This window comes from Buteo buteo, chromosome 18, assembly GCF_964188355.1.
Source record: "Buteo buteo chromosome 18, bButBut1.hap1.1, whole genome shotgun sequence".
Taxonomy (NCBI): domain Eukaryota; kingdom Metazoa; phylum Chordata; class Aves; order Accipitriformes; family Accipitridae; genus Buteo; species Buteo buteo.
In genome coordinates this window covers 29,748,198-29,775,244 of record NC_134188.1, presented here as the reverse complement: position 1 = coordinate 29,775,244, position 27,047 = coordinate 29,748,198, and the positions used below count along the sequence as shown (strand labels likewise).

Genomic DNA, 27,047 nt, shown 5'->3' with positions numbered 1-27,047 from the left:
TACCCTTTCATTCCGTGCAACATTCATGTCAAATGCCTCAGCATTTCTCAGCAGGCAAAGGGTTGAGCTTCAACGGGCAAAGGGTATCAGCCCAGGTCCCGTTGTCAGCTTTCAGCAACGGTCCTCCGATTTTTGCAAACTGGAGAGTCCACGAGCTCCAAGAAGCACCCCCTCAGTGGGAGATGCTGGTCACAGCCCGCTGCAGTCCAGGAGAGCTCAAAGGGCCTCACTTGGGACCGCTGTTTATCAGTTCATGAGATGACTGGCTTTGGTCGGTGTAATTCCATTCTAGCCATTAATTCTTGTCAGGCAATGACAAAAGTGAGTCACAACGCAGACAGCAGGAGTCTCAGGTACAGATCCAGGCAACAGGAGCCCAAGGTGCAGTTGGGGGGTGCCTAATTGTCCTGACTCACTGTACTGTAGTTGGGATAAGGAAGTACCGGACTGTCCCAACTTGCTGCACAAGAACACAACATTGGCTGGTCCTGACGTTGCAGCGTGGCCCGGGGGGCTGCACCACCGCACCACCGCTGCCGGCGTGCCCTGCACCACCCGGGAAAGCACTTGGCCTCAGTGGCTGGACCTGGCAAGCCCCAAGCCGCCACAGCCTTGAACTGACCCCACTCTGAAGCCCACTGGGTTCAGCTGCCTCCACCACCTCCTTGTTGTACCCAGGGCCAGACCTGGCTGTGCTCCACGAGGATGTTTCTGCTGCCTCACTGAGGAAGGGCTCGCACCCACAGAGCCATACCCTGCAGCCTGTTCTGATGCCAACAGCCAAAGTGGGGAAGGACTCCAAAAGGGCTCCCAGAACGAGCAACACCAACCCTGCGCCCCAGGGAGAGCGGCCCTTGCCCCCATGGGGTGCACCGTCCAGGAGGGACCAGTGGGGCCATGGCTCTACTCACCCTCACGACACATTAACAGCAAAACGTTAATGAAAAAATGTTTTATTAGCACTAGGAAACCATTTCCTTGCAATACTAGCGCCCCAGGTCTGGAGCAGGAAAACCCAGCGCAGGAGCTGTTAGGACACAGTTCAGGAGGGAACTCCCCTGGCTGGAAGGACAGACACTGCCATTTCTTTTTTGGTGCCCTCCACACCCCCCACCAGCCCCAGCCGGCACAGAACAGGCTTGGCCACTGCCAGGAGGCTCTCGATGCTGACGCTCTAGAGGACGCAGACGCTCAAGGCCAGGTCTGGGCGCAGAGTGGATCTGCAGCTCCGGCCCAGGGCTGCCGGCAGCACGCGGAGGCCCAGATCGCACCACAGCACCGAGACGTTACTTCTCCCGCCAGTAACACGGGGCCTGGCTCCGTCCTGTCGCCACCCGGCCCACCGCTGCCGTCGTCGGAAGGTGCGACCCAGGATGACAGCTGTGCTACGTGCCAGCACCCGGAGCCCCTTGCGAGGGTCTGCCGGGGCCAGGAGCTGCCAGCGGGTCAGGAGCGGTTCCTGGTCCCCCAGCCCCCGGCAGGGCAGGCATCGCTGCCGCCGCCGCCGGTCCCTCCGTGGCCGGGATCTGGGACGCCTGGGCTGCGCTGGCCTCATAGTCGGAAGCACGGCGCTGCACGAGGGAGGGCATCAGTGCCACGTAGGCACGCATCAAGCGGTGGTTGGCGTGGACCAGCTTGCCGGCGCAGCTCTCGAGGCACGTCTCCTGTGGGACGGGGAGGATCAGAGCGGCGAGGGGGGCTCCAGGCGGGGCCTGCCCGCCGGACCGTGGGCTCTGGCCGCCCCCGGGCAGCCCCGGGGCCTCACCTCGCGCCCGGTGAGCAGGCGGTAGTTGAGGTTGGAGACGCAGTGGCGGAAGCAGAGCTCGGTCATCCGGTTGTAGACCAGCAGGAAGTCCCGCAGCTGGAAGAGAGGCGGCACCGGCACACGCTCACCCCAGGACCCCCGCCAACCCGGCCCCCCTCCCCGCAGCGCCCAGGCCCCCACCAGCCCAGCCGGCCCGACCCCCCCCCCGGGCCCTCAGCCGAGCCCCCGCCAGCCCCGGCCCCGGCCGCCCTCACGCTGCGGAGCTGCTGCTGGTGCTCGGCGCCTGGCTCCATGCCCAGGGCGGGGGAGGGCTGAGTCTGCCCGGCCCTGCCGCCCTCGGCGGGGCCGCGCCACCCCGGGCCGCCGGGGCTCCGAGGCGGCGCTTCCGGGCGGGAAGGGCTCTTCCGCCCCGCTTCCGCCCGGCGCCACCGCCCGCCGGTGACGCTACGTCCGGCCCGTCTCCCGGCGGCCCCCGCGGGCGGCGGTGACGCGGCTTCCGGCGCGTCCCGGGCCGAGGCGGAGCGGGGCTCCCGAGCTGCGGGTGGGGGGCCGGGCCGGGGGCACCGGTGGAGGAAGCGGGGCCGCCGGGTGCCCGGGAGGGCGGGCGGGTGCCCGGGCAGGTGAGCCCGGCCTGCGGGGCAGGGGGGGGCCGCCGGGGGCCGGGCGCTCCCCGGGCTGCCCGCCGTCTCCCAGCGGAGAGCCCTTGGGCGACCGCCGGCCCCGTCTCCTCCCGTGCGCTCGTCTCTCCGCGCCGGGGCCGGGCGGGGAGGGGGGGGGAGCTGTTGCGGGGGCGGTTCCCCAGGCGCGGGGGCTGCCGCGGGGGGGAGCCGCGTTGTCGGCACGCGGGCCTCGTCCCCTCCAGGCGGGGTAGGGCCCTCTCCCGGGGGTCCGGCCGCCGTCGGGGCTGCGGCCCCGCCAGGGCAGGCGGCTAACGGCCCCTGTGGGGTGCCCGGAGCCACCTGCCCGGGAATGTGCTTGGACCGGTCTGGGCGCAGCGGGGCCCTCGCTGCTGCTCCTCCCTCCGGTGCGCAGCCTGGCTTGCCGACGTGGCTCTTGGCTCCCTTTTCCCGGGCTCTGGGCCAGGAGCTGGTCTGCTGCAAAGCCCCGGTTGTCCCGGGGCATGGTCTGCCACCCAGCCGGGACAGACGGACCGCTGCTGCGCCCCGGAGATCCGTGAGGGGCGGGGGAGAACCATCTCTTCTCCAAAACGTGCGAGCCGTGGGCTGAAGGGGCGGGAGGGAACGCGCCAGCCGTGCTCCGGTACCGTGAGCCAGAGCTGGGGCTGGCTTCTCTGGGATGTGCGGCTCCGCCAGGAGCGTTCTCAGAGCCGGGAGGCTGCGGGCAGGGCCGGGGCGGCGTGTCCCGAGGGAATGCCGTGCCGTGCAGCGGCCGTAGAGGCTGCTCAGTGCATGCGGCTGCCAGCGTGGGTCCAGCTGCCTGCTGTCCTCCGCCTGCTCCCTGGCCATCGGGAGCTCAGCCCAGGCCTTGGCCCCATGGGCTCCTGGCCTGGGAAGCCTGGGATTTCCCTGGCTGGGTGAAGCCCCGGGACCCCAGCCGCACGGGGGTGGTCTCTGTCTCTGCCTGGTCCCCAGGCTCCAGTAGAGCGTCTGTGTCCTTGCAGGCCCTGAGGATGTCAGACGGGATCATGAGCAAGGCCGCCACCATGGAGATCCCTATCAGCAGCAACGGGGACACGGGCAGCCTGCCAGAGGATGACGGCTTGGAGCAGGTTTGTGGCTGGGGCCGGGTGGGGATGTGCTGGACTCTGGGATGTTGTTTTTTGGGCTGTGTGGGGTGGGCAGGGCAGGGCAGGGCCATGCCGCTCTGCCCCAGGCCCTCTGCTTCAGGGCCGGGCCATCCTCTCAGCTGTGCGTCCCGGCTCTGCACCTCAGCTGCCTGTGCTCCTCCCTCCGCTCCAGGACCTGCAGCAGGTGATGGTATCAGGGCCCAACCTCAATGAAACCAGCATCGTCTCTGGCGGCTACGGGGGTACAGCTGAAGGCATCATCCCCACCAGCACCATCAAAGGTAGGCTGGACCGTGGCACAGGCTTGCGCAGATGGGGCTGGGGCAGTGGGGGAAAGCTGGGGCTGCCTGCCGAGGGCAGTGCTGCTCCTCACGTGACGGCAGAGGTGGGATGGAGAGGCTCCATCATGGGAAGCACGCCACAGCTCGCCTCAGCACCCTCTTGTTCCTTGTCGAGCTGTGGGAGCCTGTGGGGAGGGAGGTGTGCTGCTAGAGCCACAGGGCCCAGGAGCCTGGTCCCTCTGTTGGGGCACGGCCTGTGGTGGTGCCAGGCAGGGAGGGCTGACCCCCGGCCGGGCCTTGCGGAGGGTCCTGTGCACAGGCCGAAGCTCTGTCTCGAGCCTCAACCATGCGGTACAATGCCTCCTCCCCGGGATGGCGGCTCCTGCCAGTGCAAGGCGGCTCCTTCCCTTTCTTCCCTGGCGGGCTTGGGCCCTGCTGATGGGCTGGTAGAGCCTGGCTGCCTGGGACTGGAGGGGCCGCCACCCCCTAACCCCGCTCCTCTGGTGCTCCCTGAATGCCATAACTAACAGGGAGGCTGCATGGGGTGCCATGGGAGGGCTGGGCCCTGGGTGCTCCCCTCTCTTGCAGGTGTGGGGCCTCCTGCTGGGGAGGGCCCAGCCGGTCGCGTGGCGGACCCCGGGGCCACAGGTAGTGGCTTGTGGTGCCTGGGCTTTACAGCGTACTGAGGCACAGCAGCTCTCGGGCTCTTCCTCCAGTGGTGAGGAAAGACTCCAGTGTTCCACCTCTTCTCTGGTCCTGGGGAGCTCTGGGGATGCGCTGGTGCCGGTGGTTGTGTCGGGGATGGCCTGCCCGTGGTGGGACGGGGCAGGGCGGCTCTGAGCCCTACTCTCTCCGCTCATTTCCTTTTCTTGTTGCTCAGGCTGGTTCTGGGGTTGCGGGTGTTCCTGGTGGCAAGGCCCAGCTGCGAGCGTCCTGCCTGCCAGGCAGCGGTGTGAGCAAGAGTGTCACAGCCCCAGGGCCCTGCTGCTCCCCACACCCCCCAGGGAGGTCTGCCCAGGCATGAGGCAGCGGTGGCCCAGTGGGTCCACAGTGAGCGTTGGTGGTGCTGGGCTGGGCCAAGTTGGCACTGCCGAGGCAGCTCTGGCACAGCCGTGTCTCTCGCCCTCAGTCCCTCATGGTCCTATTTCACACGAGTCTCTGTCCCCTGACTTGCCCCAGTGGGCTCTTCCGCAGCGGACAGCTGCTCCGTGCTGTGCTAGGCTTGAGTGAGTGGATTTGCACAGGCGGAGAGGACGTGTGCGTTTGCTCACAGCCTGCTGTGCCGAAGAGCAGCACGAGTGGGTGGCAGAAGGAGGTGTGTGCTGTGGTTGCTGTCCCTCTTTGTCTGTCACGCTGGGCCTGTCCAGCTCTCGGCTCATGGGGCATGGTGACCCCAGCTGATGGGACAGGAGGAGTGGGGAGGGAGCACCTGGTGCGGGAGGTATCCGTCTGGCAGCCAGCCATGTCTTGTGATTTCACGTCACACTCATCTGCTCCCCTTGCTCTCCCCTGCTGCCATCCCGCCCGCGCACTCATCCTCTGTCCTGGCCATTCCTGCCCCCGTGCCCGACACACCGCCCCATCTCCTCTTGCCCCTCTCTGCTCAACACCTGCCAGCCCCTCCATTTCCAGGCTGTCTTGTCCAACCTCACCCACCCCGAGGACCATCCGTCTCCCCCAGTGCATCTGCCGCCAGCAGGATGGCCAACCAGGCTGGTGCTTCAGCAGGTACTGTGGCCACCCAGCCCTTGGCTGGCGCTCTGCGGCCCCCCCCGGCCTGAGCTTGGGCCCCTCACCCCAGGTTAGGGTGCCTGGTTAGTGCTGGGGTCCCTCGGAGCACAGAGACTTGGCTGCAGCCCCACATAGCCACCAGCATGCAGGCAGGCGAGCCTGCTGCTGTGGGAGGAAGACCAGCACTCGCCTCCCCCAGCAGCCACAGCAAGGTCTTGGTCTGGGTGCTCTGGGGGGAGAGGACAGTGCTGCCAGGGCACCGGGCGGCTCAAAGGTGAGATGCAGATGGTGCCTGGCTGTGCGAGGAGCCCCCACGGGTTGCCTCCCCCAGGTGCTGCCAGTTACCTCCTCTCTCCTCTGGTCCGCTTGGTGAGGAGAGGGGTCAGGCAGGACGCTGCTCTGGGCTGAGAGGAGCACGGTGCAGCACGAAGGTGCTGGGGCCCCGTCTGCAAGAGCAGGGGTGGCTGGGCTGGTGACGAGGTAGGCTGGGGTCAGTGCCTTCTCCTGCGGGGTCAGCTGCCACTGCTGCCAGCGCCCTGTGTGGGACCCCTCTGGAAGGGCTCATAGGAGCAGGTTCCCTGCCGTGTGCACGAGGTGTCGCTTCGTGACGCCTGCAAGCCAATTAGGCACGCAAGCGGTGCAAGATGGGCTGGAGCCCATTAATGCTGCCGGCTTGTACCCTTGCTGCTGGTGGGGGAGAGCTGTTCTGGACTGGGGCCTGAGCGGGGCGAGGTGCCCAGTGCTGCGCCACAGCAGGCGCAGTGGCAGCTTCCCAGGCAGGGCTGGGTGCTGCCTGGACCACAAACCTGTTGTGCATGGGCTTTGTTGAACCCCAATGCAGCCCTGTGGCAGTCCTGCGCTCCTCCCAGTGCCCTGAGCCCTCTGGGTGCAGCCGCGGTGCCCCGCTGTGAAGGCACTGGTGGTTTTGAGCGAGCAGCCTGGCCTGTGCCCTGGTGCTGCTACCCTGCTGAGCTGATGCCGTGTGGGGCTGTGTCTGTTCCAGGCTCCGGGCTGCACCAGCCCCACCCCAGCCCAGCTGTCGGAGGAGAGGAAGTTGTCCGTGGCATCGCCGTGGAGAAGTTTGACATTGTCAAGAAATGGGGTATCAACACGTACAAGGTGAGCTGCTTCCCAGGACCATCAGGATGGCCTGGCTCGCTGCCAGGGCCACCGCGCAGCAGGCTGAGGAGGGTTGGGCCAGCCCCTGCACTAGGGGCGAAGGAGCAGTGGGAGGTGGAGGATGCATCTGGGGATCTCCCCGCAGAATTTGTGGGGACAGCTGTGCTGCAGCTGCCTGCAACAGCAAGGAGCCCTTCCCGTTGGCCAGGGACCTGGGGCCTCCTGATGCCTTCCTCCCTCACCCTGCAGTGTACCAAGCAGCTGATCTCGGAGCGGTTTGGCCGCGGCTCCCGCACAGTGGACCTCGAGCTGGAGACGCAGATTGAGCTGCTCCGGGAGACAAAGCGCAAGTACGAGTGCGTGCTGCAGCTCGCACGGGCTCTCACCAACCACTTCTACAGCCTGGTGCAAACACAGCATGCCCTGGGGGATGCCTTTGCGGACCTCAGCCAGAAGTCTCCTGAGCTGCAGGTATGCCCACGGGGGAGGTGGCACCTGCCTTGCCTCTGCCTGTGCTGCAGCCCCTCGTGCCTGGGGAGGAGACCTAGAGACCCAAATCAACCTCGGGCTCTGCAGCACAGCTGGGGGCAGCTCTCTGCTCCACAGCACCCCAGGTGCTTGAGGAGAAGCAGGAGGAGGCTGGGGATGACAGTGCTCAGTGAAGGCTGCGTGGCAGGGGAGAGCGTGAAGGGCCGTGTCCCAGCACCTCCTTGGAGCACCCAAGGCCAGGCTGATTCTGGGTGTGTGGGAGGAGAGAGGGGGCCTTGCTGGTATGGACCCTGACTTGTCCTCCTCTCCCAGGAGGAGTTTGGTTACAACGCAGAAACACAGAAACTGCTCTGCAAGAATGGAGAAACACTACTGGGGGCTGTCAACTTCTTTGTCTCCAGCATCAACACGCTGGTGAACAAGACCATGGAGGACACGCTCATGACGGTCAAACAGTACGAGACAGCCAGGTAGAACGGCAGCATGGCCCGCGGGCCGGGTTCCTGATGGGTGCCGGGCGTCCCCGGGGGGGAATTGCGGAGCCGCAGTGTAGCTCCGACACTGGCTGTCCCTGCACAGGCTGGAGTACGATGCATACCGCACAGACCTGGAGGAGCTGAGCATGGGCCCTCGGGACGCTAGCACCCTGTGCCGGCTGGACGCAGCCCAGAGCCAGTTCCAGAGCCACAAGGACAAGTATGAAAAGCTGCGTGCTGATGTGGCCATCAAGCTCAAGTTCTTGGAGGAGAATAAGGTGGGGAGGGCCGTGGGGCGCAGATTGGGGGTCTGCCGTGCACGTGTTGTGTCCCTAGGCCGTGCTGCCTTGCAGCCGCCTGCCTGACATCTCTCTTTGGGTGGACAGCACCTGTGAACGGGGAAGGGCAGGGGAGCGCCCATCTCTGCCCACCTCTCGCTGTCACGGCTCCTGCCTCGTGGCCTTCTCCTGGCTTTCAGGGCTAGCTTTTGGGAGCTGCTGGCAGCAGCTCCAACCTCCCCCTCCTGCACTGGGTGGGCACCGTGTCTCTGCTCCCTGCCCTTTCTCTGGGTGCTGGGCAGAGGAGCTGGCTTGCTGCAGGCTGACCCCTCCTGCTCTTCCCAGATCAAGGTGATGCACAAGCAGCTACTGCTCTTCCACAACGCCATCTCTGCCTACTTCGCTGGGAACCAGCAGCAGTTGGAGCAGACCCTCAAGCAGTTCAACATCAAGCTGAAGACCCCCGGTGCTGAGAAGCCCTCCTGGCTGGAGGAGCAGTGAGCCGCCCCCTCTGCCCCCTGCGTGCTCTGGCTGGGGGCACTATGGACCTGAATTCTGACCTCTGCCCGCTGGCGTGGGGCCGGGCCGCGTGCTCGCGGAGTGAGCAGGGGACGCGGCCTGGGCCCTGCTGCAGCTGGGCTTCGCCCACTGGGCATGGGGGGGCCTGGTTTGGGGGGGGAGTGGGAGGGTTCAAGTGGGGCCCTGGTCCTGCCTGGGGAGAGGAGCCCGGAGTGGCCGGGGCTCCTCTGTCCTGTGTCTCCCCCTTGGGGCAGAGCCCAGCCCTGCCCAGCTCATCCATGCTCCCTTAGCACGGACCCCCGGCACGACAGCCGGGAGCCCTCCCTGCCTCCTGGCACCCTGGGGGGGGCAGCAGACCCCTCCCTTGCTGGGCACTTGTGCCCCAGACCCCACCGCATGCCTTGGGTGGGGTGGGACACTCCACAGCTCTCCCTCTGCCTCCCCTGGGACAGGATGGGAGCGTGCCCCCCCGCCCCAGGCCTCCTCTGTGGGGCTCCCCACTCCCTGGGGCCCAGCCCAGGAATACCCCTGCCCTGTGGCAGAAGTGTTCGTTTCCAAATGAAGACGAAGCTATGGAGGGATGGCACCCGGACAGCCGGGTCCCCTCCCTGGCCTGGGGGGGCTTGTGGCTTCCCAGCCCCCGCGGCTGGCAGCAGGGGCTCCTGCCTTCTCTCCCAGCTTTGGGGTTGCTCCGTCTCCCTCCTGGCTGATCCCTGGTGTTTCCCAGGTAGCTGCTCTTGCACTCCCTCCCCAGCCGAACTGGGGGCTGCCCCCCCCCCCAGCCTCACACCACACTCCCCCATGCACAGGGTGAGCCATGCCGGCCGCTTCCAGGGCCGTGCTTGCCCGGTCTGGTGGGGGGCCCATCCTGGGGGCTGGGGGGGACCCCGCGCACTGCTGCTAGCGAAGTGTGGGCAGGCGGGTGCTGGGCAGATGCGGGTCCTCTCGCCACCCTGATGCTTGGGCCCTGTTGGGGCCACCAGGCTGCGGGGACTTCAACCAAGGACCAAACGCTGGCCGCATCCCGGGCAGGTGCATGTGCATGTCTGTCTGTGTGTGCTGAGGGTGCGTGTGCCGAGGGTGCGTGTGCCATGCACGGCGGGGCCGGGGCCTCGGCCAGCGTCCCAGGGGCCAGAGCTCTGTCCTGCTCCAGCTGAGTGTTGCTTCCAGCCCTGGCCACATGCAGCACTTGGGCACTTTCTCCTGAGACAAAACAGTTTGTTTTTCTTGCTAATTTAATCCCTGGTAATTTAATGTCTGGATCTGACACCCCCCCTTTCCTGGTGAAGGTCTGACCCCCTCTTCCCTCCCAACTTCTGTAAGACTCCAGAATAAAGCGGTACGGATCGCTTGTGTGTGCAGAGCGGTGGGCAGGGGCCCCCCGGGCTGGAGGCTGATTTGCGGCGGGGGGGCGAGGCTGCCCCTGCCGCAGGCTGCCATCCCCTGCCACTGCCCTCCCCCGGGCCAGAGCCAGGAGGGTCTGGGGAGGCAGCAGAGCTGCCCTGCGTGGGGGGTGCCACACTGCCCAGTGCTCTCCCAGCCCGGCTGCAGGGGCTGTGCCCCCCTGCCTGGGCTGCCGGCACTGAAGCAAGGGGCCAGGGTCACTCTGTGCCGGGAGCTGGCAGCTGGAGGATTGAGTGGTGATCGGGATCACTTGATCCTACTTGTTCTCAGCCTTGCCCAGATCAGCAACTGTGTGGGAATGTCTCTCAGGGGGCTCGGGGCCCTGCCAGCCCTGCGGTGGGATCGTGGCTGCCTGGGGCCAGCAGGAGACCATGAGACGGGCCCCAGAGCGTCCCCAAAAGAGACAGGGATGCCCTGTGCTGTGGCCCGGCATCGGGTTTAGACAAGCAGCTGCTATTGGGAGAGCCTGGCCGTGGGATGCTGGAGCTTGAGGAGGGCACTGGGCCAGGGCAGGGGGGGAAATTGCCTCCGGGGGGGGCTGCAGGTGCCCTGGCCCCTGGCTCGGGAGGGCGGGAGACGGCTCTGGGGGAGACCCCCTGCTCATCCTAAGGTCTTCCCTGGGCATGTGCTGCGGTTGGCCGTCGGACGCCTGGGGTGACGGGCCTTCGCTCTGATCCCCCGCAGCCGTTCTCACCCTCCCGAAGCACCGGCAGGGATCGGTACCTGGCTGCCGGGGCAACTCCGCTCCAGCCTGGGATGCGAACAGGGAAGGCGCCGGGGAGTCACCCCGGGAGAGGGGGCTCGTTCCTCAGGGACGGACGGGACCGGGGAGCTGTCTGTCACCACAGTCCCACTGGCAGCACCGGGGGCTCGGAGGGTCCCGGGGGCCGCCGCTGGCCGCGGGGCGGGCGCCTGCAGCGGGGCCGGGTTTCCCTTCCCCGGGCGCGGCTCCAGCCGGGTGCCGCGGCCCCGAGGAGGGCACCGGGTCGGGTACCCGGGGCTGGCTCCCCACCTCTGCACCGGGGCCCCGGCGCTCCCCTCCGCCGCCAGCCCGGGCGGGGCCGGGGCGGGGCCGGGGCGGGCCGAGCTGTCGGAGCCGCGGGGCGGCCGGTGCTCCCGGCCCGTCCCGTCCCGTCCCGTCCCCGCCATGGGCTCCCCGCGCCGCCCCGCGCCGCCGCCGCCCCCCCCGGGGCCGCCCCCCCCGCCGCTGCCCTCCCCGCCGGCGGCCGCGCAGGGCGGGCGGCTGCGGGCACTGCACTGGGAGCCGGTGCCCGCGGCGCGGGTGCGCGGCCGCCGCTCGGTCTGGGTTCCGCGGGCCGCCCCGCCGGCGCTGGACCTGCCGCGCCTCCGGCTGCTCTTCCGAGAGCCCCGCGGGGCCGCCCCGGGGCAGCGCCCGCCGCCCGCGGTGAGAGCCGCGTCCCGTCCCCCCGTCCCCGTCCCGGCCGAGTCCCCCCCGCGGTCCCTGACCGCCTCGTGCCTCCCCCCCCAGGCCGCGCTGCTGGAGCCCAAGCGGAGCCTCGCCCTCGGCGTCTTCCTCAAGCAGGTCAAGCGGTGAGCAGAGCTGCCCCCAGGCACCCCCCGGACACCCCCCCCGGGGGACACTGTCCCATCCCTCCAGAGAGACACACACCACCCCGGCAACCTGCACCCCCTCCAGAGGGGGGTGCACGCACGGAGGGACTCGTGTGTGTGTGTGTGTGTGTGTCCCCGGGTCCAGCCCGGGGGGGGGCAGAAGGAGAGCTATCCCCAGGGGTCCCGGCATGGGGGATGTTGCGGGTACCTGCTCCCCTCTGGGGTCCCGCACACGAGTGGGGAATAGGGGCTCCTGCTGCCCTGTGCACCCAGGCATGGACGTGGGGGGGTCCCTGCCCCCCACCATGCCCACTGCAGGGGGCCAGGTAGGTGTCTGCCCCCCTGGGAGGGATGGGGGGGTCTGCTGGCCGCCAGGGGGTTGTTACCCCATCAGGCGGCAGAGCGCTGCCCGTGTGGGCGGGCCAGGGGGTCACCCATGTCTGACACGTCCCCCCAGGCCTGTCCGCCAGATCGTGCGGGACATCCAGGAGGGTGTCGGGGCGCCCTACGGGGCAGAGAAGCTGCTGGAGCTCTCCCGGATGCTGCCCAGTGCCACAGAGGTGAGGGCTGGGGGGGGGGGAGGCCCGGGGGGGGGCTCCACGGCCCCTCCTGACACCCCTCTCTGCCCACAGGTGGCCCGGCTGCGGTCCTTCCCCGGCAGCCCCCACCAGCTCGCTGACCCTGAGCTCTTCATGCTGCTGCTGACAGAGGTGCCCAGGTGGGAGCTGGGGGGTCCCCTGCACCTGGGGGGTCCCGTGTGCCAGGGGGTTCCCACGCCCCCACCTGCTCACCCCACACTCGTCCCCAGCTACACCCAGCGCCTGGAGCTGCTGGTGCTGAAGGAGGACTTCTTCCCCCGGCTCACCACCCTGCGCGGCTCCATCCAGACCCTGACGGATGCTGCTGTCGGTGAGTAACACTGTGGGGTGTGCCAGGACTGTGGCGGGGGCGCACCGTCCGTGTCCCCGCTCACCCCTTGGCCGCTCCCCAGAGCTGCTGGAGTGTGAGGAGCTGCACACCATCCTCCACCTCATCCTGAGCGCGGGCAACTACCTGAACTCGGTGAGCCCATGGCGCAGGGGGCCTGCTGCCCCCCTGCCCCCCCCCCGCAGCGCAGCAGGGCCGCAGCGACTCCCCCGCTCCACTCCCAGGGCAGCTATGCTGGCAGCGCCGCCGGCTTCCGCCTCGCCTCGCTGCTGAAGCTGCCCGACACCAAGGCCAACGAGCCGGGCGTGGACCTGCTGCACTTCGTGGCGATGGTGAGCACCGGTGGGGCTTCGGTGTTTGGCCTCCCTGCACTGCTGGGGGCCATGGCCGGATTAATTGCGGGGGGAGCTCGTTCTTGGCAGAGCATTGGGTCTGTGCCTGGAGCGGGCTTTTCCCTGATGGGGGTCTGAAACAGAAGGCGTTCCCTGTGCGCTCCCTTGCTCCTCTCCCTGGCCCTCAGGTCTGCTCCAGGCATGGCCGCAATGGGCAGGGCCTCGTCCTGGTCCCCTGCCCACTGTCCCCGTGGCAGCATCCGCCGTCCCCGTGGCCCTTCTCTGGGCAGCAGCTGGCACGCGAGTGCCTGGCTCCGTCCTGGGCTGTGGCTGCCAGCCCACACAGGGAGCGTGGCCCGGCCGAGCTGCGCTGCCCTGGGAGGCGCCGGGCTCTGCAGCAGCTCCTCTGCCTGCTGGCCGCTGAAGGCCCTGGGCCAGCCTGGCCACGTGCGCCTGTTGCCTCCGGCTGGCATGCCACCACTGGGCTGTCCCCGGCTGTCTCCTGCTGCCCGGGAGCCGCGGGGTGCAGCCAGTGTGGGGCTCTCCGGGGGATCCCCATGGCTGCGGGCACCTGCATGTGCCCGGGGAGACCCTGTTCCCTCCCCTCCCCTGCGCAAGGTCACTGCCTGTGCTGCCCCGGCAGGCATGCGCCCAGCCCACGTGTGGGGGAGGCTGTTTTCCCTGGCAGATGAGCTCCCGTGCCATTTTTCCCATGCTCGCCCCTGCTCTGGCCGGTGGCAGCTGCACTTCTGCCCGCAGGGAGCCGGCGCTGCCGCCTGCGGCGCGCTCCATCCTCTCCCTTCTGGCCCTCCTGCCCTCGGCACCGGCTTGTCCCTCCTCTGCCGGGTCTGGACCTTCCTGTCACCGCTGCCATAGTCCCCCCCAAAGGCCCGTGTGCCTTCAAGGACATTTTTATCCTTCCCGGTCAGTGCGGGTGTTGGTCCAAGTCACTCCCGCAGCGACCTGGCAACACATCTGGCTGGGGACGCATGCCCCGGGCTGGCCCCAGCCCCACCAGGCAAACGGGGAGTTACCTCTGCCGTTCCCCCGAGGTCTGGCTCTCCAGTGTGGGCAGCTCTGCCAGGGCCCTGGGGATGCCCCCGGCCCTGTGGGGGCTGCTCGCTGCCCCTCTCACCCACAGGAGGTGGCCAGAGTGGAGAAGAGCCTGCTGGACTTCCCCGGCAAGCTGCGGCACGTGGGCCCAGCCTCGCGGTAAGGGCATCCCCACGTCCCAGAGCCGAGCGGGGACCCTGCCCCACGGGGTGGCACCTGCCGGGGGTGGGAGTGGAGGGGCAGGAGGGGTCCCAGCTGCGGGCAGCGTGGCAGGGAGGGGTGGCAGAGGGGAGTGGAGCGTCGGGATGGGTGACCCGTGTATCCCCGCAGGATTGAGGTGGCGGAGGTGGAGGGGGAGCTGCGGCGGCTGGCGGGGCGGCTGGCGGGGGCCCAGAGCCTGGGCGCGGAGGGGCTGGGGCCGCAGCTGCAGCCCTTCCTGCGCGTGGCCGAGGAGGAGCTGCACGGGGCGTGGGATGCGCTGGAGCGGATGCACCGCGCCGCGGCCACCACCCTTGACTTCTTCTGCGAGGACACGGCGCCTGGCGGCCTGCAGGACCTGTGTGCCATCCTGCACAGCTTCGCGGGCCGGCTCCTCACCGCCGCACAGGTACCAACCCCCGCGCCCGGTTACGTGTGGGGCCGGTGTCGGCCCTGCCACCCCACGCCTGGCCAGCCCTGACCCGCCTCTGCCCCGCAGGAGAACCGGGTGCGGGAGCAGGCGCAGCACCGGCGGCAGCAGCTGGAGCAGGAGCGGCTGAAGCGTCGTTCCATCGCCACGTGCTCCGCGCGGGATGTGGCTCCCCAGGACGTGGGGCCGCGCGGCCCCTTCCCGCTCACACCCCAGCCCGGCCGGCACGGCCTCCGCTCCCCGCGCCCCAGCTCTGAGCCCTGCCTGGCCGCCCCCCGGGGGGACGACCCCCTTGGCTCCGCCGGCCCCGCAGGCTGCGGGAGCCCCCCCCTGCCCCCAGCTCTGCAGAGTCCCACCTGGCCGCCCGGAGCCCCCCTGGCCCCGCTGCGGCGGCACACGGCCCCAGCGCTGCCGGCCCTGCCCGAGGTGGGGGGCTGCAACCAGCTCTCCCCAGGCGCCCCGGCCAGCAGGCAGGGGGGGCTTTTCGAGTCTGGCCCCGAGCTCTGCCTGCCCGAGCCGCCCTCCCCGGTCGCAGCCTCGGCCCCCGCCAGCCCCGCGCCCTTCTTCAGCCTGGCCAGCCTCTTCCAGCGGAGCAGGGCTCGGAGCAGGTCGGCGTGCCCCCAGCCGCCCCCGGCCGCCCCCCCCGAGGGCTCTGCCCTGCTCGGCTTCCTCAGGTGCCTGGCGGGTGGGAAGGGGCACGGACCCCCCCCCAGCTGAGGGGCTGTGGGGCCGGGGCTGCTGGGCCGCGCTCTGGTTTTATCCTTCCCCGTGTCCCTGCTCCCGTCGGGTTTGTTGTGATAATAAAAATCTGAGACTCTCCCAGGCCTCCTGCTCCCCGGGTGGTGGCCACGCTCCGGGTGTGTCCGCCGCCCCGCGTTGTCGTCACGCGAGGCCGTGGCGGCACCTGGCTGCCTGCGTCAGGCGCGGCACAGCACGGTGCTGGCCCGGCTGCCCGGGGGGCCCCGTGGCCGCAGCTCCCCGCTGGCCGCCTCCACGCTGCGGCTTCGTTGCCTTGCCGCGGCGCCTGGTGCTGCCGCCGTGGCAGCCGCGTCCCCTGCCCGGTGCTGCCCCAGCGCTGGCCCGGGGCCGTGTCCCCACCGAGCGGGCCCTCCGCCGGCCCCATCACTGTGCCCTTTGTTGTTGGGCTGGTGCCGGCCGTGCCAGGCGGCGCAGAGGCGGCTGGTGCGGGACCCTGTCCCCCGTGGGAGCTGTGCCCGGGCTGGCCACCCCCCTGCCCCAGCCTGGCCCAGGCATGCCGTGGGGCTGCTCGTGCCCTCCCATCGCCGTGGCCCGGCCAGCACTGTCATGGCCCCAGGACCCCGGTGCTGGTCCCTCCTGTCCTGGCAGCCCCTCCCAGGGGGCCATTGCAGGGTGTGGGGGGGTGCAACCCAGCCTGAAGGGTGACCAGGGAGGGGAAGCAGAGCCGGGCGGGGGCCAGGCTGGCCGGGGACGCCGGAGGTCGCTGATCCAACCTCCTTCTCGAAGCAGGGGCAGCTGTGGGGTCAGACCAGGCTGCTCACAGCCTCGTCCAGTAGCATCCTGAAAAGCTCCAAGGAGGGAGGCTGCACAGCCTCTCTCGGCAACCTGCTCCACTACTGGATGGTCCTCACGGGAAGAAGCTTTCCCCGGTGTCCAGCTTGAAGTTCTCATTTCCACCAACGCCTGTAGTCTCTTCTTCTCTTGTTGTGCACCACTGCGAAGAGCCCGGCTCCGTTTCCTCGAGAAGCTCGCCATCGGTGCTGGCAGCTTGCTCTTAGGTCTGCAGCCTTCTCCCCTGAAGGCTGAGCAAGCTCCGGTCCCTCAGCAGCTCCTCACAGGGCAGGTACTCCAGCCCCTGACGGGTGCAGTGGCCGCCCCTGAACTCGCCACAGTCTGTCAAGGTCTTTCCTGTACCGGGGACCCAAAACTAGATGGGGTGTCTAGATGTGGTTTAGCAAGGGCTGAGTAGAGGGGAGGATAACGCCTGCCCTCGACCTCCTGGCTGTGCCCTGTTCGTGCAGGCCAGCGTGCTGCTGGGCTCTCCTTGCTGCCAGGGTGCACTGTGGCTCATGTCCCGCTCGCTGCCCACCCAGGCCCCCAGGACATTTTCCCTGGAGCTGCTTCTCCAGCCTGGCAGTCCCTGCCTGTGCTGTTGCAGGGGTGCTCTGCTTCCTGGAGCAGGACTTGGCATTTGTCCTTGCTCAGTTTTGTGCGGTCCCTGTTGGCCCATTCCTCCCTCCTGCCCAAGTCCCTGGGGGTGCAGTCCTGCCCTCGAGCATGCCAGCTGCTTCCCCCTCACCAGGCTGGTGTCATTTGTAACCTTGACGAGCGTGCCCTCGGTGCCTGCCCTGGGTCATTGCTGAAGATGTTAAGCAGGAGAGGTCCCCGGGCTGGTCCCTGTGGTGCTCTGCTTGTCACCTGCCTCCAGGCAGAGCACAGCTCATGAACCACCACCCTCTGAGCCCAAACCTCCAACCTGTTTTTTACCCACCTGGTTGTCCAGCCCTCCAAACAGTAACGTCCTGCCCTGGGTACGAGGATGGTGGAAGAAGGTGCCAAAAGCCTCGTTACAGCCATGGCCACTGTCACCAGCGGCCATCACCCGCAGCCCCTGTCGCTGTGCCACGCAGGGCAGACGGGGCGGTCAAGGGTGACTTCACCCCAGTCACCTCCTGGGACCCTGCTCGGCCATGGCCGCGGCGGTGGTGCCACACTGGTGCGGCCCTGCCGGATGGCGACGGTGTGAGGCGGGAATGCTGCCCGGCCGGTTCCTCCACGAGGTTGGGGACAGTCCCCCCCCAGGGCCACAGCACCCGGCCACCCACGGGCAGCGCCTGCTCGGGGACCCTGGGACCTGGGGACCCCGCGTGCACTGGCGGCCCCGCACCATGGCTGCTTGCACGCTCGCGCGAGGGTGTGCGCACACCCTGGGGCCCCCACGCCTGCAGCGTCCCTGGCCCCCGCCCGCCCGCCCCCGCGCACCTTCCGGCACCTCTCCCACAGCCGGCACCCGGCAGCAGCACGGGGCCTGGCCAGACCCAGCCGCGGTGACACCGGAAAGATCCCACCAGACCCCTCCGTCCCTCCTGCTGACCGCCGGGGACCCGTGCCACAGGGGGATGGCTCCGGCAGGCAGGTGAGCCCACGTGTGCCAGGGCGCGTGCCGGGGCGTGTGCCAGTGCGTGTGGCATGCAGGCGGGGGGGGGGTTGGTGGTAACACAGGGCCTGGCATGCTCACCCCGAGGGTCCGCGGGTCTCCGTGTCCCCCAAGGGCAGCAGAGAGCAGCAGGACAGGGGTGGGCGTGCGCAGGCGCTGAGTGGGGCAGGGCTGTGCAAACCCCCACGGGAGCTCAGAAACATGGGTGGGGACAGACACGCCTGCGCGGGGAGGACAGCATGCACACCTACACATACACACACACCTGGGTGGGGGGGGATGTCTGCATGCACACAGGTACGGTGTGCACACGTGCCCCCCCCCCCCCATTGGTGTCGTGAGGGGATGCTGCCCCCCCCGCCCCCCGGGGCCGGCTGCACCCCACATTTAAGCTGCGAGTGGGCTCTGCCCCCACCCGTGTCCATACAAGAAGAGGGGGGACACACAGCACACGGGCCACCCCCCCCCCCGCACTGTGCACACTGTGCCCCCCCCACTTTGGGGTCTGCCAGGCGGGACCCCCCCTCCCCACTTTGAGGGGGGGGACGGGACCACATCGGGGCGGGATGCGGTTGCCGTGGCGACAGCCGGGTACCCCGGGGATGCAGGGGGGCGCGCCCGGAGCCCCCCCCACTGCAGAGCCACAGCCCGGACCCGACCATTCGTGCTGGGGGGGGGGTTGCATCCTGCTCTCCTCCCCCCTCCCTCCTACGGGACTCCTCCCTCGCGGACCCCCCACTCGGAAACGGCGAGGCGTCGCGGAGCAACGCCTCGCCGTTCCCGAGTGGGGGGTCTGCGAGTGGGCGGGGTGTCCCGCGCGGTCCGAGGGGGGTAAAAAGCGTGTGACCCCCCCCTCCCACCTCGCCGTGGTGCGGTCCGGTCTGGCAGCTGCCTTCCCTGCCCATCCCTGGCGCAGTCCCTGCCGCGCCGAGCCGGGCCGGGCCGAGGATGCGCGCTGCCGGCCCGCGGGGGGGGCTGAAGCGAGGAGGGGGCTGCGTGGGGGGTGAGTGGCGGCGGGTGTCACGCGTGGGTGTGGGGGTGGGTGTCGGTGTCACGCGTGGGGATGGAGGGGACGGGGACACGGGCCCGCCGTGCGGAGGGGGCTAGCAAGGGATGGGGCGGGGGGGCGTGAGGTGGGATGGGCCCCGGTGGGTCCTTTGGGGGGGGCAGCGCCGGCTTGTCACGAGTGGGGGGTAGCCTGGATGGGCTGGGGGGGGGGCGTGGGTGGGACGGGGACAGGGACAAGGTGGGGGGCGCAGGGAGAGGAAGGATGGGGGAGAGGGACGAGCGGGGTGGGGGCTGGGGACAGGAGGATGGGGGGGTCTGGGGACAAGGACATGAGGCTGGGGACAGGGACGGGAGGGGGGGACACAAGGAGGAATGGGGGGGGACACACAAGGCCGGGACGGGGCGGGGGGGGGGGTGGGCAGGGACAAGGAGGGGCGGGATGTGGAGCCGTGCCGTGCCCGCGGCACCACGGCGGGGACCCGCAGCCGCTGCGGCTCCCCGGTCGTGCCGCCCCCCCCCGACTCCATCCCCTCCGCCGCCCCCCGCCCGCTGCCCGGAGCCCCCATCCCGGCGCGGGGGCGGTGCCGTCGGGGCGGGCGGTGCCGCACAATGGCGGCCGGGGCGGGGCCGGGCCGGGGCCTGGAGCGCGGGGCCGCCGCAGCGCCGTGAGCGGGGCCGGGCCGGGGGGCGCGGGGCTCGTCCGGGCGGGGGGTGGACGGCGTGTGCCCCGTGGGTCCGGCCCGCGGGTGCGCGGAGGCGCCGGGGGGTGCGGGGGGACCCCAGCCCGGGAGTGCCCGGGACACGGGAGCGGGGGGGGAACGGTGGGGCGGGCAGGCGCTTTGCGCGGGGTCCACCGCTAGTGGGGTGAGGGTTATGGGCGCCCCGGCGCTGGGGCGCAGGGCAGAGCCGTGGGTCGCGGGGGCTGTGGGGCTGGCTCTGGGCGCCCAGGGACCGTGAGCGGGGGGGGGGGAGCCGGGGGACACCCCCCTCCCAGCCCCCGTGCATCCCAGAGCAGGTGGGGCCGAGGGTCGCGGGTGACCTCCGTGGGGTGACCAGCGTGGGGCGGCCGTGGGGCCCGATCGTGGGGGCCGCGGGAAGCAGTGGGGCCGGCCCGGCCCCGCTGACCCTCCCCGCCCCCAGGCTGAGCGCCGTGGGGCCGCGGGGACGCCGCCATGGCCAAGCGGGAGGCCAGCGCCAGCCCGGTGGTGCGGCAGATTGACAAACAGTTCCTGGTGTGCAGCATCTGCCTTGACCGCTACCGCAACCCCAAGGTGCTGCCTTGCCTGCACACCTTCTGCGAGAGGTGAGACCCCCACCGCGCCCCACCTGCGCCCCTGGACCTGCTGCACCCTGACCGGGCCCCGCTGCATCCCTCCCCCTGCGTCCCCGCTGCAGCCCTGCTGTGCCCCCAGCCCCACTGTGTCCCGCTGTGCCTTGCTGCATCCCACTGCATCCCCTGGCTTGCGCCCCTCCTGGGCCCCGCTGCGCCCCCCGGCTGCGTCCCACTGTGTTCCCCCAGCACCCTCCTCACGCGGCTCCTGCAGGAGAGGAGCTGGGGTCCCCGCACCCCCTGGCATTTGCTCTGCACCTCGCTGCATCCCCTCAGCATTCCCTGCTGCAGGAGGTGAGCTGGGGCTGCTGTGCTCCACTGCACCCCCGCTGCACCGCACTGCATCCCTGCTGCACCCAGATGGCACTGCACTGCATCTCCACGGCATCCCCACTGTGCCCCACTGCTGCACTGCACTGCATCCCCACAGCATCCCCGCTGCACCCGGGTGGCACTGCACCGCATCCCCATGGCATCCCCGCTGCACCCCCACTGCACTGCACTGCACTGCATCCCCGCTGCATTCCCTGCTGTGCCCCTGGGCCCTGCTGCATCCCTGCTGCACCTTGTTGCACCCACGCTGCATCCCTGCTGCCTCCCAGCTGTCAAGCACTGCACCCCACTGCCTCCCCGAGCATCCCCAAACCCCCAGTGAAAGTGGAGCCTCCCCCACTCAGCCTGCCCTCCCCACGCATCCCCCAGTGCCTGCCATGGGGCAGCCAGAGGCCCCCTCTGCCAACCCGGCCCCCCCACAGCCAGGGGGTGAGCCAGGGCCCCATGGCACCCCTGCACCCCCCTGCCCCTCTCCAGTGAGAGACAAGGCTGAGCCCCCCTGCACCCCCAGGGGTGGGGAGCTGGGGCCCCCCTGCACCCCACAGCTGCCCCCCCCCCCCAGCCCACGTGGGGGCCGGGACCCTGCTGCCCGCAAGGGCTGTGCAGCCTGTCCCTGTGTCCCCCGAGCCCCCCACTGCCCCCAACCCTGCTCATCCCCGTGGGCTGCAGCAGCCGGGGCTGATCCAGCACTGGCATCTACCAGCGTGTGGGGCCGGGGGCGTGCCTGGGGCCAGGCTGGGGCGGGAGGCTGCACCTGCGGGTCGGCGGTGGTGGGCTCTGTACTGATGTCTGCTTTCTCTGTGCCCCCCCAGAGACCCCCTGCCCCCCCCCACCGCCCCCTTCCCCTGGAGCCTCACTTGCCCCTGGCTCTGCCCCAGCCCCTTCCCCAGCCCAGCCCTGCCTGGCCTCTCCCCTCCTGTCCGTCTGTCCATCCACCCCTCCGGGCTCTGGCTGCGGGTCCTGACAGGCACCGCGGTGCAGCCCTCCTGTCCATCTGTCCTGCCGTCTGTCTGCCCCTCCGGCCCCTGCTCTCGCTCCTGCAACCCCCGTGTGCCACAGCGTAGCCCTCCTGCCTGTCCATCCGTCCCGCTGTCTTGTCTGCTCTTCTGGCCCCCTCGCCCTGCTCCTGGCCCACACACTGTGATGTGCTGCAGCGTAGCCCTCCTGTCCATCCGTCTGTCCCGCTGTCTTATCTGCTCCTCCGGCCCCATTCCTCTGCTGCTGCCCCATGCACCCTGATGCCTCCTGTCCATCCATCCTGCTGTCTGTCTGCCCCTCCAGCTCCCTCCCTCTGCTGCTGTCCTGCACACCCCGGCCCCTCCTGTCTGTCTGTCCGTCCTGCTGTCTGTCTGCCCCTCCCTCTGCTCCTGCCGCATGCACCCTGATCCCTCCTGTCTCTGTCCTGCTGTCTGCCTGCCCCTCCAGCCCCATCACTCTGCTCCTGCCCCATGCACCCCAATCCCTCCTGTCTGTCTGTCCCTTTGCCCCCCCAGCTCCCCTCCCTGCTGCCCTGCTCCGCGCGGGTCCTGACCCTCTGGTTGTCCCCGTTCGCCCCAGGTGTCTCCAGAACTATATCCCGCCCCAGAGCCTGACCCTCTCCTGCCCCGTCTGCCGCCAGACCTCCATCCTGCCCGAGCGCGGCGTTGCCGCCCTGCAGAACAACTTCTTCATCACCAACCTGATGGAGGTGCTGCAGCGGGACCCCGAGAGCTGCGGCCCCCACCCCGGCCGTGGCCTGGACCCCGTGAGCGCCGTCACCGGCCAGCCCCTCTCCTGCCCCAACCATGAGGGCAAGGTGGGTCGCCCCGGTGGGGCTCTGGGGCTCCAGGGGGGCTGCAGGGGCTGGGGAGGGGCTGCAGGGGCTCAGGGGGGCTGGGAGCCTGCGGGGGTCCAGGGGCTGGGGGGAGGCCATTGCGGGCAGCCCTGAGCGTCCCTGCGCAGGTGATGGAGTTCTACTGTGAGCCGTGCGAGACAGCCATGTGCCGCGAGTGCACCGAGGGGGAGCACCGGGAGCACGTCACCGTGCCGCTGCGTGATGTGGTGGAGCAGCACAAGGCGGCCCTGCAGCAGCAGCTGGATGCTGTCAGGAGCAGGTATGGGGCCAAGGGGGCTGGGGGGCGCCAGGAGTCTTCTGGGGGTCCCCTCCACCAGTGCCCACCCAGCGCCTGGCTCCTCCGCAGGCTCCCACAGCTGGCAGCGGCCATCGGGCTGGTGTCGGAGATCAGCCAGCAGCTGGTGGAGCGCAAGAACGAGGCGGTGTCGGAGATCGGCAGCACCTTCGAGGAGCTGGAGACGGCGCTGCGGCAGCGCAAGGGGCTGCTGGTGCGGGACCTGGAGGCCACCTGTGGGGCCAAGCAGAAGGTAACACCCCCGCACTGCTGTGCCCCGGCACCGTCGTACCCTTGTGCCAGCATCCCTCCCCTGTGCCCCCTGCCCGGCTTTCCTGAAAAGGGTGAACGTGCCCTGGCCGTGTCAACGGTGCCAGCCAGCCCTGCCTGTGCAGGCAGCTGGACTCCAGGCGCAGTGCCGCGAAGGCCGGCCAGAACCACGGCCGGGGTCCGGGTGCCGGCGAGGGTCCCAGCCCGGCAGTGAGGGTGACCTGCCCTGTCCTGGCAGGTGCTGCAGGCGCAGCTGGACGCCCTGCGCCAGGGCCAAGAGAGCATCCTCAGCAGCTGCGCCTTCACCGAGCAGGCGCTGCACCACGGCACCGCCACTGAGGTGCTGCTGGTAAAGAAGCAGATGAGCGAGCGGCTGAGCGAGCTGGCCAGCCAGGAGTTCCCCGAGCACCCCCACGAGAATGCCCAGCTCGACTACGTGGTGGAGACCGAGGGTGTCCGCAAATCCATCCTCAACCTGGGTGTGCTGATCACCACCAGCGCCACGGCCCACAAGACGGTGGCCACGGGCGAGGGGCTGCGGCACGCTGTGGTGGGGCAGCCCTCCTCGCTCAGCGTCACCACTAAGGACAAAGACGGGGAGCTGGTGCGCAGTGGCAGCGCCAGCCTGCGCTTCCAGGTGACGGCGCCGGACGGCGGTGCGGCTGAGGCGGAGGTGCAGGACAACAAGAACGGCACCTACGAGCTGCTCTACACCCCCCGCGCCGAGGGCGACTTCCTCCTCTCCATCCTGCTCTACGGGCAGCCCATCCGCGGCAGCCCCTTCCGCGTCCGCGCCGTCAAGGCCTCCGACGTGCCCCCCTCTCCCGACGACGTCAAGCGCCGCGTCAAGTCCCCCAGCAGTGGGCACATCCGGCAGAAGGCCGTCCGGCGCCCTTCCAGCATGTACAGCAGCGGCAAGAAGAAGGAGAACCCCATCGAGGACGAGCTCATCTTCCGCGTGGGTGAGCGGCGGGGGCTCCTCGGGGCTTCCCAGGTCTCCCCGGGCCACTGGGGGCTCCTTGGGGCTCTTGAGGGCAGATGGGGCGCCCTCTGACCTGCCTCCCTCTGCCGCAGGAAGCCGCGGACGGGAGAAGGGGGAGTTCACCAACCTCCAGGGCATCTCCACCTCCAGCAGTGGCCGCATCGTGGTGGCCGACAGCAATAACCAGTGCGTGCAGGTAGGACTGAGGCCCCGGCCCCGGCCCCGGCCCGCCCCCCTGCCTGGCTGATGCCCCCCTCGCTGCCCCCCCAGGTGTTTTCCAACGAGGGGCAGTTCCGGCTGCGGTTCGGGGTGCGGGGCCGCTCCCCCGGCCAGCTCCAGCGCCCGACCGGCGTCACCGTGGACATGAACGGGGACATCATCATCGCGGACTACGACAACCGCTGGGTCAGCATCTTCTCCCCCGAGGGCAAATTCAAGGTGAGGGGGCAGCGGCCGGGCGGGGGGGCCGCGGCTCCGCACCCGGCCCTGACGCCCCTCCCCGGCCGCAGACCAAGATCGGGGCCGGACGGCTGATGGGCCCCAAGGGCGTCGCCGTGGACCGCAATGGCCACATCATCGTGGTGGACAACAAGGCCTGCTGCGTCTTCATCTTCCAGTCCAACGGCAAGCTCGTCACCAAGTTTGGGAGCCGCGGCACGGCCGAGCGGCAGTTTGCAGGTACACTCGATGGTAATACACCGACTGGCAAGTCCCCTCTTCCTTACTGCATGCCTTTGGCTTCCCGCTGCGCCGGGGCCGGGCTGGGACGGTGAGTACCGCACGCCTCGCCGATGGCAGCTGGCGCCCAGCCGGCACCGGGACACCTGGGTCTGGGGTCTGGGCTGGGGCTCTGGGTTTGGGTTCTGGTCCTAGTTTTGGGCTCGGGTTTTGGTTCTGGGCTCTGGGTTCTAGGCCGGGGCACTGGTTCTAGGTTCTGGTTCTGGATTCTGGTTCTAGATTCTGGGCTGTGATTCTGGGTTCTGGGCTTGGGTTCTAGTTCTGGTTTTAGATTCTGGGCTCTGGTTCTGGCAGTGGGCTCTGTCCCTGTGGGTCAGGGCTCTGGGGTCTTGGTCTGTCCCCAGCACTCATCCCGCCGTGGGGCTGGGTGCCCCCTCCAGCCATGGGGGGCCTGGCACCACCTGTGCTAACCCCGTTGTGCTGGCCTCACCGGCTGCTCACGCAGCACTAACCACACTAACCAGGCGCCGGGGCCGAGCCACCCCCTCCCTGGTGTGGGACCGAGGGGCGTCCCCGCGGCACTGCTGCTGTGCGGGGCTGGGCCTCCCCATCCCCATCTGGGGCTGAGCCCCCCATCCCCATCCTGGGGCTAAGCCCCCTCCCCTCCCCTCCCCAGGGCCCCACTTCGTGGCGGTCAACAACAAGAATGAGATTGTGGTGACCGACTTCCACAACCACTCGGTGAAGGTGAGTGCTGCCGCGGCAGGCGGTTGGGGTGTCTGCCGGCGTCCCTGGCTCTGTGCCGTCCCCCACTGGCGCCGGTGCCGTGTGCCGGGACAGCCCGCGGTGACCCCCTCTCCGCAGGTCTACAACGCGGACGGCGAGTTCCTCTTCAAGTTCGGGTCGCATGGGGAGGGGAACGGGCAGTTCAACGCCCCCACGGGGGTGGCCGTCGACGCCAACGGCAACATCATCGTTGCCGACTGGGGCAACAGCCGCATCCAGGTACCGGCACCGCAGCCCCACGCTGCCCTGGGGGGGGGACCGGCCCTACAACCCACGGGGCCCCTCTGCCCCACAATGCTGCACTGGTCCCGGGAGGTGCTGGGCCAGCACCGTCCCTGTCCCACCGCAGGGAGCGGGTCCCGCCGGCAGCCCGGGCGCAGGCAGGGGCTGCAGGCGGGGAGGGGGCTGCAGGCAGGGATGGCGCTTGTGCCCCGAGCACGGAACCCTGTGCAGGGCAGTGGGGCGCTCAGCAGAGGGGGGACAAGGTCCCGGCATGCCAGGGGCCATCGGGGTGGCGGGGGTTCCCTGGGGAGGTGGGGTGGCAGGGCAGCAGCGGCAGGGGGGATGTCGGGGACAGCGCGTCTCTGCCTGTCCCCGCAGGTCTTCGACAGCTCGGGCTCCTTCCTCTCCTACATCAACACGGCCGCCGACCCCCTGTACGGGCCGCAAGGCCTGGCCCTCACCTCCGACGGACACGTGGTGGTGGCCGACTCCGGCAACCATTGCTTCAAGGCCTATCGCTACCTGCAGTAGCCGCCATGGGGACGGGGACGGGGACACTGCCCGCGCCGCGACGGCGCCCACGGGCCCCTCGGGAGAGCGCCCGCAGCGGGGTGCCCTGAGCGACGGCTGCCCCACAGCCATTGCTGCCCCCCCCAACCATTGCAGCCCTACAGCCATCGCTGCCCCCCGCGCGCCGCACCGGCCTTCATGTGCACTTTATCCCGGGGGGGTGGCTGGGCCCCGAGCGGGGGCGAGGACGGGTCTGGCTGGGGCAGGGGCTGCTTGGGGGGCCGTGGGGCCACGGGGCCACGGTCATGCCCCTCTTCCCACCCCACAGCAGGGCCAGCAGCCCCACTGCCCCTGCTGCCGGGGGTCCCGCAGGCACATGGGGGTGTATGGGGCGGGGGGGAGCCGCCGGGCAGGGCTGGGGGCGGCACGCGTTGCTCGGGGCTGTGGGGCGGCAGGTCCCGGAGCCCCCTGCCCCGTGGGGACTGCCCTCTGCCGGCCCCGCTCCCCCGGCACTGCGGCCCCGCTCCCCCGGCTCGAGCCCCGGCTGTGGGGGCGACCGCGCGTGCCTGCCTGCCCCGCGGCGGGGCTGTGTGGGGCTGCTGCCGCACGCTGACATACTGTATGTACAAAATAAAGTATTCTGGAAGTACCTTGTCCCCCTAGCACTGCCAGCCCCACGGCGGGGGGGGGACACACGATGGTGAGGCTGATGGGAGCTGGGGCAGCTCCCTCCCTGTGGACCCATGTCCTGGCCACAGCTCCACCTTCACCGGGGTCCCTGGGGCAAAGCCTCAGTGGGCGCAGTGGTGGGACCCACTGTCCCAGGGGCTACGGGGGGGGGGCAGGCAGGTGCCCAGCACCAGGGGAGGTGGGGGCTGAGCCGGCCTGGGTGCTGCTGATGTGCTCCTGGAGACCCCAGGGTGCCCTGTGGGGCAGTGGGACCCCCAGGCTGCACTGGGACGCCGATGCCCTGGTGGGACCCTCAGGCCACAGCGGGATCGCCAGGCCACGGCAGAGGCAGGCAGCACCAGGCAGAGCGGGGACGGGCACAGTGCCCGGAGCTCCCTGGCACTGCTGGACACCTGCCTGGCACAGCCTCCCGCCGCTGCCGACCCGTGCACAGGGACGGGGTCGGACTGGTCCGTACTGGGAGCGGGGTCAGGGTCAGACTGGTCCATACTGGCACCGGGAGTGGTGGGGTCTGTGCTGCCACCCTACCCGTGGTGTTCTGCACCCCCAGGACACGCACCCCACGGGGAGCAGCACCCTGATCCCCCCCTCCGGTGTTCCCAGCTGCCCCAGGCACTGAGCCAGGCTGGTTGCCTGTTCCTGCCTGTCCCTGCCCGCGGCTGGTGGCCAGAGC

General features: G+C 69.9%; 4 protein-coding genes across 9 annotated transcripts; 3 read left to right on the top strand and 1 right to left on the bottom strand.

Annotated features, from left to right (window-relative positions):
* Window positions 1–937: 937 nt before the first annotated feature.
* Window positions 938–2,196, bottom strand: TIMM10B (translocase of inner mitochondrial membrane 10B). The gene is made up of 3 exons (XM_075050387.1): window positions 2,020–2,196; window positions 1,766–1,861; window positions 938–1,664 (listed from the first exon to the last, which is right to left on the bottom strand). The coding sequence occupies exons 1-3, from the start codon at window positions 2,056–2,058 to the stop codon at window positions 1,386–1,388; spliced, it is 414 nt and encodes a 137-aa protein (XP_074906488.1). The 5' UTR covers window positions 2,059–2,196; the 3' UTR covers window positions 938–1,385.
* Window positions 2,197–2,259: 63 nt separating this feature from the next.
* On the top strand, window positions 2,260–9,756 carry ARFIP2 (ARF interacting protein 2). Of its 3 annotated transcripts, none has more exons than XM_075050385.1 (8): window positions 2,260–2,385; window positions 3,387–3,494; window positions 3,685–3,793; window positions 6,528–6,643; window positions 6,893–7,114; window positions 7,445–7,602; window positions 7,712–7,886; window positions 8,232–9,756. In XM_075050385.1, exons 2-8 carry the CDS (start codon window positions 3,396–3,398, stop codon window positions 8,385–8,387), a joined length of 1,035 nt encoding a protein of 344 aa, XP_074906486.1. In that variant the 5' UTR covers window positions 2,260–2,385; window positions 3,387–3,395; the 3' UTR covers window positions 8,388–9,756. The 3 variants fall into 3 exon arrangements, with proteins under 3 accessions (XP_074906486.1, XP_074906487.1, XP_074906485.1); XM_075050386.1 differs by having other exon boundaries at window positions 2,282–2,306; XM_075050384.1 differs by lacking the exon at window positions 2,260–2,385 and adding an exon at window positions 2,583–2,974.
* LOC142041627 (uncharacterized) lies at window positions 8,429–15,128 on the top strand. Its single transcript, XM_075050624.1, has 12 exons — window positions 8,429–8,486; window positions 9,160–9,259; window positions 10,494–11,214; window positions 11,299–11,360; window positions 11,839–11,941; window positions 12,014–12,099; window positions 12,190–12,290; window positions 12,373–12,443; window positions 12,533–12,640; window positions 13,782–13,852; window positions 14,024–14,300; window positions 14,391–15,128. The coding sequence occupies exons 1-12, from the start codon at window positions 8,429–8,431 to the stop codon at window positions 15,036–15,038; spliced, it is 2,406 nt and encodes an 801-aa protein (XP_074906725.1). The 3' UTR covers window positions 15,039–15,128.
* Window positions 15,129–19,036: 3,908 nt separating this feature from the next.
* On the top strand, window positions 19,037–26,328 carry TRIM3 (tripartite motif containing 3). Of its 4 annotated transcripts, none has more exons than XM_075050382.1 (12): window positions 19,037–19,130; window positions 19,606–19,768; window positions 21,686–21,923; window positions 22,070–22,221; window positions 22,309–22,489; window positions 22,745–23,468; window positions 23,581–23,684; window positions 23,759–23,926; window positions 23,998–24,166; window positions 24,843–24,913; window positions 25,031–25,171; window positions 25,553–26,328. In XM_075050382.1, the coding sequence occupies exons 2-12, from the start codon at window positions 19,638–19,640 to the stop codon at window positions 25,703–25,705; spliced, it is 2,232 nt and encodes a 743-aa protein (XP_074906483.1). In that variant the 5' UTR covers window positions 19,037–19,130; window positions 19,606–19,637; the 3' UTR covers window positions 25,706–26,328. The 4 variants fall into 4 exon arrangements, with proteins under 4 accessions (XP_074906483.1, XP_074906481.1, XP_074906482.1 ...); XM_075050380.1 differs by having other exon boundaries at window positions 23,998–24,178; XM_075050381.1 differs by lacking the exon at window positions 19,037–19,130 and having other exon boundaries at window positions 19,370–19,768; window positions 23,998–24,178.
* Window positions 26,329–27,047: the final 719 nt, after the last annotated feature.

Excerpts from the sequence above, each read along its gene's own strand:
- ARFIP2 (XM_075050384.1), top strand. The coding sequence starts at position 2,735 with ATGTGCTTGGACCGGTCTGGGCGCAGCGGGGCCCTCGCTGCTGCTCCT. Across the intron at positions 2,975-3,386 it reads AACCATCTCTTCTCCAAAAC|GCCCTGAGGATGTCAGACGG; the intron begins GTGCGAGCCGTG and ends GTGTCCTTGCAG. Across the intron at positions 7,115-7,444 it reads AGAAGTCTCCTGAGCTGCAG|GAGGAGTTTGGTTACAACGC; the intron begins GTATGCCCACGG and ends CTCCTCTCCCAG.
- TRIM3 (XM_075050380.1), top strand. The coding sequence starts at position 19,638 with ATGGCCAAGCGGGAGGCCAGCGCCAGCCCGGTGGTGCGGCAGATTGAC. Across the intron at positions 24,179-24,842 it reads GTTTGCAGGTACACTCGATG|GGCCCCACTTCGTGGCGGTC; the intron begins GTAATACACCGA and ends TCCCCTCCCCAG. Across the intron at positions 24,914-25,030 it reads TCCACAACCACTCGGTGAAG|GTCTACAACGCGGACGGCGA; the intron begins GTGAGTGCTGCC and ends CCCTCTCCGCAG.
- LOC142041627 (XM_075050624.1), top strand. The coding sequence starts at position 8,429 with ATGGACCTGAATTCTGACCTCTGCCCGCTGGCGTGGGGCCGGGCCGCG. Across the intron at positions 9,260-10,493 it reads GGCCGTGCTTGCCCGGTCTG|CCGTTCTCACCCTCCCGAAG; the intron begins GTGGGGGGCCCA and ends GATCCCCCGCAG. Across the intron at positions 12,641-13,781 it reads TGCTGCACTTCGTGGCGATG|GAGGTGGCCAGAGTGGAGAA; the intron begins GTGAGCACCGGT and ends TCTCACCCACAG.
- TIMM10B (XM_075050387.1), bottom strand. The coding sequence starts at position 2,058 with ATGGAGCCAGGCGCCGAGCACCAGCAGCAGCTCCGCAGC. Across the intron at positions 1,862-2,019 it reads ACCAGCAGCAGCTCCGCAGC|CTGCGGGACTTCCTGCTGGT; the intron begins GTGAGGGCGGCC and ends CCTCTCTTCCAG. Across the intron at positions 1,665-1,765 it reads GCCTGCTCACCGGGCGCGAG|GAGACGTGCCTCGAGAGCTG; the intron begins GTGAGGCCCCGG and ends CCCGTCCCACAG.